A 10,437-nucleotide genomic window follows, 5' to 3' on the forward strand; every position below is an offset into this window, starting at 1 on the left:
AAGAAGAGGAAGAAGAAGAAGAGTCACAAAGATTTGTGAAATCCAAAAGGCAGTGTATGACTCAAGAAACACTTCTTTGAAATCCTTGGACTTCTACAAGGTAAATGGAAGCCCTTAAAGGGGGTCCAGGGCTGGGTGGTGGCGGCACATACCTTTAATTCCAGCACTTGGGAAGCAGAGGCGGGCGACCTCTGTGAGTTTGAGGCCAGCCTGGTCTACAAAGCAAGTTCCAGGACAGCCAGGACAGTTATATACAGAAATCCTATCTCTGAAAAAGGGGGGGGGGGGTCAAGTGTACCACTACTGTGCTCCCTAAAATTACAAAAACTAAACGTTATAGTATAATTGGTTTCTAGTTCTGTTTCTATAATTGAGCAGTGGATCATTCTAAACCTATTATATTTATATTTTATATTATTAGATTAAAGGAAACGAGAGGGTGTCAAGGAGATGGGAGTGAGGGTTAAAGGCAGAAGAAGAAAGCAGAAGCAGGTAGCAAAATCCAGGTGGGCATTAGAAAGTTGGTTTCGTATAGGTTTTTTGTTTTGTTTTGTTTTGTTTTTTGAGACAGGGTTTCTCTGTGTAACAGTCCTAGCTGTCCTGGAAGTAGCTCTTGTAGACCAGGCTGGCCTTGAATTTACAGAGATCCTGCCTCTGCCTTTAATCCCGAGTGCTGGGATTAAAGGCGTGCACCACCTCCACTTGGCTTTTGTTACAGGTTTGAATCAAAGTTTTACTCCGCTAACTCGAGCTGACTATATTCTCTTGTGATTTTGTCTGTAGTTGGTTTTCTCCTTCCACCATGGATCTAACTCAGGTTAGATCTAACTCAGCTTCAGCAGCAAGCACCCTTACTTCCTGAGCCATTCTGCTGGCCCCAAACTGGTCCATTTTGAAGCCTAATTTGATTATACATCATTTAGCATGGGTGATTTATTCCATTCTGGTTTGGTCTTATATATTAAAATCTAATGCACAACGTTAGTGTAAAACTCACCTCCCCTAATTTTTGAAAAATAAAAATAAAATTATATTTATTAATTTACTTCATATGGGGTGGGGTAAGCACAAGCTGCAATGCAAGTGTGTCAGTCAGAGAACCACTTGCAAGAGTGACTTCTCTCTCCTTCCACCATGTGTCTCAGGGATGGAATTCAGGTCATGAGGACTGGCAGTAAGTGCCTTAATCTGCTGAGCTATCTAAATGGCCCAACTTCCAGTAACTTTGGTTTAAAACACTGAAAAAATTTTAAACCTTATGAGAGGTACACAAAAGATAAAGAGAAAATAAGCAAAGCATGAGGCCTACAGAAACATTAACAAATAACAGATAAAAACAGCAAGAGAGGAAACAAAGGAATTGGCGATACAGTCAGTCAACAGTAAAATGGCAACATTCAATTCCTATCGATCAATAATCACTTTAACTGTAAGTGGATTAGACTATCTAATTAAAACATAAGTATTGGGCGATGGTGGCGCACGCCTTTAATCCCAGCACTCGGGAGGCAGAGGCAGGCGGATCTCTGTGAGTTCGAGACCAGCCTGGTCTACAGAGCTAGTGCCAGGACAGGCTCCAAAGCCACAGAGAAACCCTGTCTTGAAAAACCAAAAAATAAATAAATAAATAAATAAATAAATAAATAAATAAAACATAAGTATTTAATGTTTTTAAGGCAGTGTTCAGTAGAGCATTGCCTACAAGAAAATGTTTTTCTTATACACACACACACACACTAACATGCATGCACATGGGCATATACACACAGAGAGATTAATGATAATAATTCATCAAGGAAAAAGGAAACTTTCAGCCAAAATCTATAGTAAGGAAAAAATCTCTCTGAATAATAATAAAGAAGCCAATTTGTTCAGCGGATACATTTGCAAAATATACTTGTGTAACACTTTCCTCCAAGATTCAAACCTTCCATCTTGGAGGGAAGCTAGTTACGACACAGCATGTTTAGAAGGAGTTAAATCACCAGATGGTCCTAGTGAGGCCAAGGATTCCATCCTGCAGGGAAAGTCAAGTTCAGCTGAGGTCGGGGATCCTTGATAGCTTCAGGAAGCCCCTAAAACTGACCAGATTCACTAGACACGCCTCTCCCTTGGCTTATATAAGCTGTGGGGAATGCTGAGAGACACTCGCAGACAAAACAAGCAGCCTGGAAGAAGCAGAAAGAGCTGCTGAGCTACCTGGAAGAGGCTCAGACCACCTGAGCTAGCTGAAAAGGATACCCTCCAACCTGCTGAGCTACCTGCAGGCTGCGCAGTGGGCTCCAGATTCCCAGCTCTTGTGAGCTGTTGTCCTTGCTGGGTGGCTTTGATGTGGCTGTCTCTGAGTCATTTCTGCTCCTGTAAGTAACATCTTACCCATCTTCCTGAAGTCACCCCCAACAAGGCTAATGGATTCCCCAAGTTGGACTTGGAATAGGAGAAACTGAGAATAACAAATTGATATTATAAAGGACCCACGAAGTTTTTTTAGGGAATATTAAATAATACAAAGTAGAATTCAGCTTAGGGAGCCCTCCCAGGACTTTTAGCAGGGTAAGACAATCCTGCCAGGAGGACAAGACAACCTTGGTTAACACATGCCTGGTAAAAGCGATCCAGGATTGTCTCTGGATAACTGTGACAATATTTTATACTGTAAATGTTCCTATTTGTCCAAACAGCCAAACCTTGAGATTTCTGTCTTTGTGAAGCATGTTTAATTACTCAAAATGTAACTTGATGTCATAAAACTTTATAAGGCAATAGGAATGGGAGGGGGGGGTGATGCCTGTTCATGGCCAGTTTTTCTTTGGACACTAGCAAACACTGGACACATGACTAGGAAACAATGGACACATGCTATTATTAAGAGTTTTTCCCCTTATTTTTCCTGAGTGTGTGACATGAGTTATCACCAAGGGGGATGGCTGGTTTCTCTGCTACCTCCTCACTTTAGAGAGTCATCAGTGTCCTATCTAGGGTAAGGAGATGCGTGTTTGTGTTTCCACAGGGAATACTGTCACACAACTTATACAACAGACCAGAAAGGATAAAGAGACAGTGAAGCAATAGTAGTTCCAGGACAGCCAGGACCACACAGAGAAATCCTGTCTCGGAGGGAGAAGAGGCATGGGGGGGTGGGAGGGGACAGAAACTAAAGATTGAAGCCAGGCAGTAATGGTACAAAGCCATTGATTTCAGCATTTGAGAATCAGAGGCAGGCAGATCAAAAACAAAACTAAAGAGTGAAACCATAACTAAGTGGAAATAGTAAAATTATTGAAAACTGAAATTACAATATAAGGAAGTTTTCCAATGAATACTCAGGCTATACCCTTTGCTAAAGAGATTAACATAGTTAGAAATGAGTTTTAGTCATGAAAGCAATGGAGAATTGACCCTGAGGTGTTCGGGAGGTCTTTGAGGCAAGCTGTCTGGACAGGTGTCCCAGTGACTTAAGGATTCACTGCTGTGTAGCGCACAGTACCCCTTAAACTCCAGCCAAAATCAGTGGCATGTCTGCATCTGACACTCTAGCAGATACTAACTATAAACCTTGGGTTCTGTCATGTGATGATGACTCTATGGGCATGCATAAAGCAAGAGCTGTGAAGCTAAGAAGTCTCCTCATAGGTTTCAAAAGACATCCATAGCTAGCCTAGGGGCCTTGTCACGAGATCACAGCTACTAGAGAGGGAACTCCTCTTAGGACGATGCCTGGTGGAACTATGGAGATGGGGCAGGCCTGTAGGGCCTGTATGGTTCTTGCTGGCAGAGCTGTAAGCAGAAGAGGCACTGGGTGAGCTGAGAGGGAAGTCAGAGACACGAGGCACTTAAAAGACAAATTCTCAAAATGCTCAGGGGTGAAAAAAGTATCATTTCAGCCTGTCATTTCATAAATGCTATATTAAGATCCTGTGTATAAATGGCTACTTTTAGAGAGATGGAAAGTTTCTTCCAAAATAAGAATCCCCCGGAGCTCATCCCCCAAAGAACAGGGCGCAGAGGACGGATGTGAGGTGGGTGATACGTGCCTCCTTTTCAGCATCCTTAAAGGTCAGTTCCTTCTCCTTGACCCGCTGCATGAACGTCTGCTTCAGCTCTTCCTCCTCCCTCTGACACTGATTGTGGAACTCTTGTCTTTTGGCTTCATACATCTCTTGGAAACTAAAAGCAAAAGTTCATCCCTTATATTTAAAACACTGATGAAGGGCCAGTGAGATGGCTCGACAGGTAAGGAAGGGTACTTGCTGTCATGCAAAAAGATCCGAGTTGATCCCCAGGACCTATGCGGTAGAAGAAAGGCAACGCCTACAAGTTGTTCTCTGACCTCTGCATGTGTGAACACACACACACAAATAAATAAATAAGTGTAACGTTTTAAAAGTTATTTTAAATGCAACCATGACGGCTACAACATGAATGTAATCTGATAGTACTGTCCATACTTCTGTAGCCAAAATGTCGCTGTGACGTAACTGTTCTGTTCATTGGCTTTTCACCCGACTTCCAGCATTTGTACAACTTCTTTCTAATGCTTTTCCAGCAACCTCTTCTCCAAAACCTTTGTCGATTTTTATTAATAAATGCCAATACTTGATTATTCTTCCATGAACCTCTGTTTTGCATAGATACAAATGTTTTTTAAAAACATAGTGCCTTCCCTGGAGCTCACAGTTCAAAACATGCAATACTGGACACACTCTAACCTATAAACGAGCCCTGTCATGATGCTGCTCCTGATGCCTCCCCATCCCAGTCCAAGAACTATTAAAAACCTAAGAGCTCATCATGAGCTACCTCATCCTTCTTGGATGAGCATACCTGGTGGTTTTAAGGGCATCCTAACGGATCAATTTATACGTAAAGCAATGTCTTTTTTAAGATTTGTTTACTCTTAATTTTATGTGTATGAGTGTCTATCTGTACGCATGTCTATATAGCTTATATAGGCCAGGTGCCCACATAAGCCAGAAGAGAACACTGGGTCCCCTAGAACTGGAGTTACAGATGGCTGGGAGGCAGCAAGCGGGTGCTGGGGATTGAACCCGGGTCCTCTGCAAGAGCAGCAAGCACTAAGGAACCGCTGAGCCGGCTAGCTAGCCAGCGCAGGCTTCCCTCACCTCACTGGCTGGCTGTCGGGGCCCGTGTCGTTGAAGCCCAGTTGCTGCAGTCTGCTGATCCTGTAGCACTCATAATGGTGGGAGTGGGTTTGATCCTTCAGATCTTCCATGTGCGTGCACAGGAGCAGATCCCGGAGCTTCACAAAGTCACAGTGGTTCTCATTCTCCACTGGTCAAAAGGAAATCGGTATCAATCCGTTATGGAGGACTTCGGTTAGTGTTGTGCTGAATAAGCTTTCTACCGCTTTGGGTGTTCTCAGTCCAAATATTTGCTCTTTTTTAGTTCCGTCTCCAACTTTTCCTCATTCAATTCCATTTCTCTCTCTCTCTCTCTCTCTCTCTCTCTCTCTCTCTCTCTCTCTCTCTCGCTCTCTCTCGCTCTCTCTCGCTCTCTCTCGCTCTCTCTCGCTCTCGCTCTCTCTCGCTCTCTCTCGCTCTCTTTCCCTCTCATCTGCATATTAAAAACAAAAAACAAAAACTTTGAGCTCACCAATTTTTTCTACTATTTATTTAGTCTATGTAATATCTGATCTTGCTTTCAACCTCACAGACCGGGAAAGACAGAACCTGAATGGAGAGATTGCCTCCAATCAGATTGGTCTGTGGGCGTGTCGGTAGGGCATTTTCTCGATTGCTAATTGGTGTAGAAGGGTCCAGCCCAATGTGGGCGGTGCCATCCTGGGCAGGTGGATCTAGGCAATAGGTGCTAATTTTTTCTTGTAGGCACTAGTACCTATTCTTCAGTTTTGTTAAAGTGAGCCCGAGATTCTGAATGGCACCTTTCAGGAAGACAGAGACCGTAGAGACCGTGTGCGTGTGGCACGTTGGTTAAACGAGGAGACTTTGTAGGTGTGGATCTAAGTCAGCTTCTGGCAAAATCCTGTAGCGATGGTTCTCAACCTGTGCATCGCGACCCCCCTGGAAGTTTCATGTTGGTTTTCCTACATATCAGATATTTATGATTCATAACAGTAGCAAAATTACAGCTCTAACATAACAACAAAATAATTTTATTTTGGGGGTCACCACAACATGAGGAATTAACGGGGTCGCCATGTTAGGAAAGTTGAGAACAACTGTACCATAAGAATGGAATCTGTGTTGCTCATTAGCAACTACTAACCTACTAGCTAGTTAAGAGTTATCAACACTGGCCCAGATCAAAATGCTATTTGAGACTACGGATGACCAAGTATAGATTCAATCATCATGAGATTTAAACACGCTCTCATATTTACCTTGCAAAACTCCCCATGGGTAATGACGACCTCTGACCATTCTTTTTCCAACTTTCACCTCCTCCATACTTCCTACCACAGCAAAAGGTAGCAGCCCCTAAACAAATAAAAATGATACAAGTTTCCAGACGGTGATAGCAGAGGCCTTTAATCCCAGCACTTGGGAGGCAGAGGCAGGCAGAATGCAGTGAGTCCCACATAATTTCTCACATTATCTTTACACTGAACACATAGATAATATTGGTGAGATGATAGGAAAGCTGTTTTATTGATAGTATAGAAATTAACAGAAGAACTGATTAGAAATAAAGAATAAGGTGGGCATAGTAGTGCACATGCCTTTAATCCCAGCATTCAAGAGGCAGAGGCAGGTGGATCTCTCTGAGTTTGAGACCAGACTGATCTACAGAGTGAGTTCCAGGGATGCCAGGGCAAGATAGTGAGATCCTATCTCAGAAAATAATAATAAATAAATTAAAATTATGGTTAGTTAATGGATAAACAGCATAAAATCTGCTAATGAACAATATTATGAGTGCCCTCGGGGGAACTAGGGCATTAGTTTCATTGATAAAGTACACACTCTGTGAGCATGAGAACCTGAGTCTGATCCCACAAAGAAAAAAAAAACAGGCATGAACCAGGTGGTGGTGGCGAATGCCTTTAATCCCAGCGCTTGGGAGGCAGAGGCAGGTGGATCTCTGAGTTCCAGGCTAGCCTCTTCCACAAAGCTAGTTTCAGAACAGCCAGGGCTATCCAGAGAAACCCTGTCTTTAAAAAGAAGAAAACTCAATCTCAGGCTGGGAATGAAGCTGAGCTTTCTTAGCATGTGTGAAGCTCAGGGTTCAATCCACACTGCTGAAAGAAAAATTCAATATAAGTGATGAGTGGGGTCTGGGAAGTGCATAAATTAGGGGCTAGCAAGAGAGACCGGATAATGAATATATAAAGACAGATGGGCAGGATAAACAGCTAGACTGCTTCACAGCATAACGGGAAACAGAGTGAGATGGAAAAGGAGAATCCATGGGACCCCTGTAACTTACGAAACAAGGCAGAATGTCAACTTAAAATGAACAAAGAATCTGAATGTACGTTTCTGCCTAGGAAGACATAAAAATTTACATAAACCTGTGAAAAGACATTCCACATCTGTAATCTTCCAAAATGCAAATCAAAAATACAGTGGGGTCCACCCATAATAAGTAATGTAGCTGGAGTTTCTTAACATTTTATATAGTATGAATTAAGACAGCGAAATTAAATCAAAATTCCTAGGCCAGGTGCTTTGGGAATCAATACAACACATCTACAAATGATTAGATTAGTTGTCACAGGATCTAAGAATCCTACTTCTAGGTATATACCAAGGAGAAATTAAAGTACATGCCATCACAAACACTTGTACATAAGTGCTTATAATAACATTCTTTATAATAGCCAAAATGCGGAATAAGTCCAAATGTACTATATTGACACAATGGTCTCTAGGCATGTGTGCTTGAAAACATTATCCTAACTGAAGATAAGAGGTACAAAAGATTACATGTAATTCATCACATAAAATATCTAGAAGAGGAAACCACAGGAAAATATCTATAATCTACATAAATTGGTGCATAAATTTACAAATACACCTTAAATGTATTTTCCCATCTGGGCTAACAATGCTTCCTCCAGGACACAAAGACCATCTAACAAAAAACTCAACACCAGGCATAAGAAGCCCTCTTTTGAGCAGTTGGTCAATGTAGTCCAAGCAACTCCCAAAACATTACAGGTGATGGCTGTTGCCCATGGTTGCCCCTAAGAGGTAGAGGGAAAATCCTTATTGCTGAAGACACCATGCACTTCAGACATGGGGTCCAGAATCCCCTGAGCTAGAACTGACCTAAAAGCCTCTCCCTGAGGACTAGCTCTCATGGTTCTAGAAAGTGCCATGCAAACTTGCAAAGGAGGGAGGCAACCAACAGCCCTGCCCAGCTATGGTGCCTGAGAACCACAATGATAACCAGCATGGAACAGTAGCCCTAAGAGTGTAGTAGCAGCACACATACCTTGGCAGTATCCAACAGCTCTCTAATCAGGCATAAGATCTGATTAACAAGACAGAAAGCATGCCTGGTAGCAGAAACCCAGCCAACTACCCAGGGCTCGTGAATCATGGATCTTGGAGGAGACCCTACAACCACCACTTTCCTAAACCAGCATCATCCCTAACTATAGTCTGAATATTTGTCCTCATGGCCACAGATAAGTGAAGTCCTCACACCTCATCAAGAAAATTCTCTTTGCAACAGAAAATATTACAGAAAACACAACCCAAAAAAAAAATGCAGAGTTGTTGGTCCCAACAGATACACCTACAATACAACTCTCAAATCTAAGGTTCAGGGACCATTGCAGGAAGAGAGATCGGGATGATTGTAAAAGCCAGATAATCAAGGAGAGTGCTGTAAGACTGTGTCTCTTAAGAACCAACATGACTGCCTGCCTGACCAGGAGCTGAACAAGGACCACAGTAGACAGGCTAATGTGGGGTAGGGACCCCAGGAGGTCTCGACCCTACACAAAGGACTCCAGGCAACTAATGTATCCTGAGGACAGGAGAAAGTCTTCCTCAGGGATGAGCGCACCAACCGTTTCTCCAATACCAAATGGCCACGCTCTGGAAACAAATATACAAGTTGTATTTCTATAGCTAAGCATGTATACATACCTGTCTGTCTGTATCTGTATGTGATGTATATGTATGAAAAAAACAACCAATGAGAAAGAGGCCATGAATTTAAAAAAGAGAAAGGAGGGTTTGAAAGGAAAAGGAGAAATGATGTAATTATATTATAATCTCAAAAGGTAAATACTTTAAAAAATAGATATAAGATAGCAATTGTTTGGAACCCCAGCGGTAACCAGAGAGAGAGAGAGAGAGAGATGAAGAATGATGTGAAACTAAGCTGTCCCTTGAGACACGGTCTGTCCTTGATCTCACTATGGAGCTGAGGATGGACCTGACCTCCTGAGCCTCCTGAGCCATCTTGCAAATACTGGGACTACAGGTGAGTACCACTATCATCTGGATGAGATATGTTTTCAAAGAGATGCAACTATGGTACAACTGTCCCCCAACGTAATTGCACCTATCTGTGAATGCATTAAAACCGCTGGATTTAAATGATCAGTTGTTTACATCTTAGTCTAATGGATTAACACCAAAATCTAAACCTATTTGTTTCTGTTTGGTTTGTTTTGTTGAGACACAGTCTCACTATGCAGCCCTGGCTGGCCTCCAACTCCAAGAGCCACCTGTCTCTGTCTCCCAAACGCTGGGATTAAAACTGTGCCACCATGTCCAGCTTAATTTTGAAAAAATTAGATCTTAATAAGCTACTTAATGGAAAGAATTTGAGTCTTAGTATGAAAGAAGGAACCAAACTGAAGACATTTTGAATAAAACTTCCATCTTGAATAGGGGTCAAGTGACGTTTAAGTTCCCAAGACAGTCCCAGACCTCCCTTGGTAGATGGCATCCTGGCTGGCAAGCTGAGACATGAATGATGGGCAAACCACCCTGCCCTACGTGAGTGAGCCAACCAATGAGAATAAGATAAGCATACCACAGAACAGGGCTCCTAGGGAAGTCCCTAATCATAACTTGGCACAGGAGTACTATTGTCCCTGACCAGTCGGTTTCTGCCATGCTGCCCAAGCCAATAAAGTCCTGCTTTGTGTGGCCTCTTGTGTCTGCTTGGATTGCTCTGGAGCCTTGGACACACAACAATAAAAAAAAGTTTCAAAAATCAAGAAATTAAATAGTTGGGGGTTTAGCTCTGTTGGGAGAGTGTTTGCCTGGCGTGCACAACGTCCTGAGTTTGAACCCCAGCACTGTATAACCCAGGCCTGGTGGCTCCTACCTGTAATCCCAGTATTCAGGAGATAGAATTAGGTTGGGTCAGTCTCATCTATACAGTAAATTCAAGACCAGCCTGGACCAGATGAAACCCTGCCAAGGAAGGATGGAAAAAAGAGAAGGAGGACAGGAGAGAAGAAGGAAGGAAGGAAGGAAGGAAGGAAGG

The 10,437-nt window shown here is 42.6% G+C and overlaps 1 protein-coding gene across 2 annotated transcripts in view; it reads right to left on the reverse strand.

Annotated features, from left to right (window-relative positions):
* The window catches only part of Sept14 (septin 14), a 25,025-nt gene that overhangs the window by 544 nt on the left and 14,044 nt on the right, over nucleotides 1-10,437 (reverse strand). For both annotated transcript variants that reach the window (XM_013350314.1, XM_026786813.1), the window contains 3 exons: nucleotides 6,362-6,458; nucleotides 5,124-5,292; nucleotides 4,035-4,167 (listed from right to left, as the gene is read on the reverse strand). In XM_013350314.1, coding sequence (XP_013205768.1) covers nucleotides 4,035-4,167; nucleotides 5,124-5,292; nucleotides 6,362-6,458 — 399 coding nt within the window. The remainder of the gene's footprint in view (nucleotides 1-4,034; nucleotides 4,168-5,123; nucleotides 5,293-6,361; nucleotides 6,459-10,437) is intronic.

This window comes from Microtus ochrogaster, chromosome 2, assembly GCF_000317375.1.
Source record: "Microtus ochrogaster isolate Prairie Vole_2 chromosome 2, MicOch1.0, whole genome shotgun sequence".
Classification (NCBI taxonomy): Eukaryota; Metazoa; Chordata; class Mammalia; order Rodentia; family Cricetidae; genus Microtus; species Microtus ochrogaster.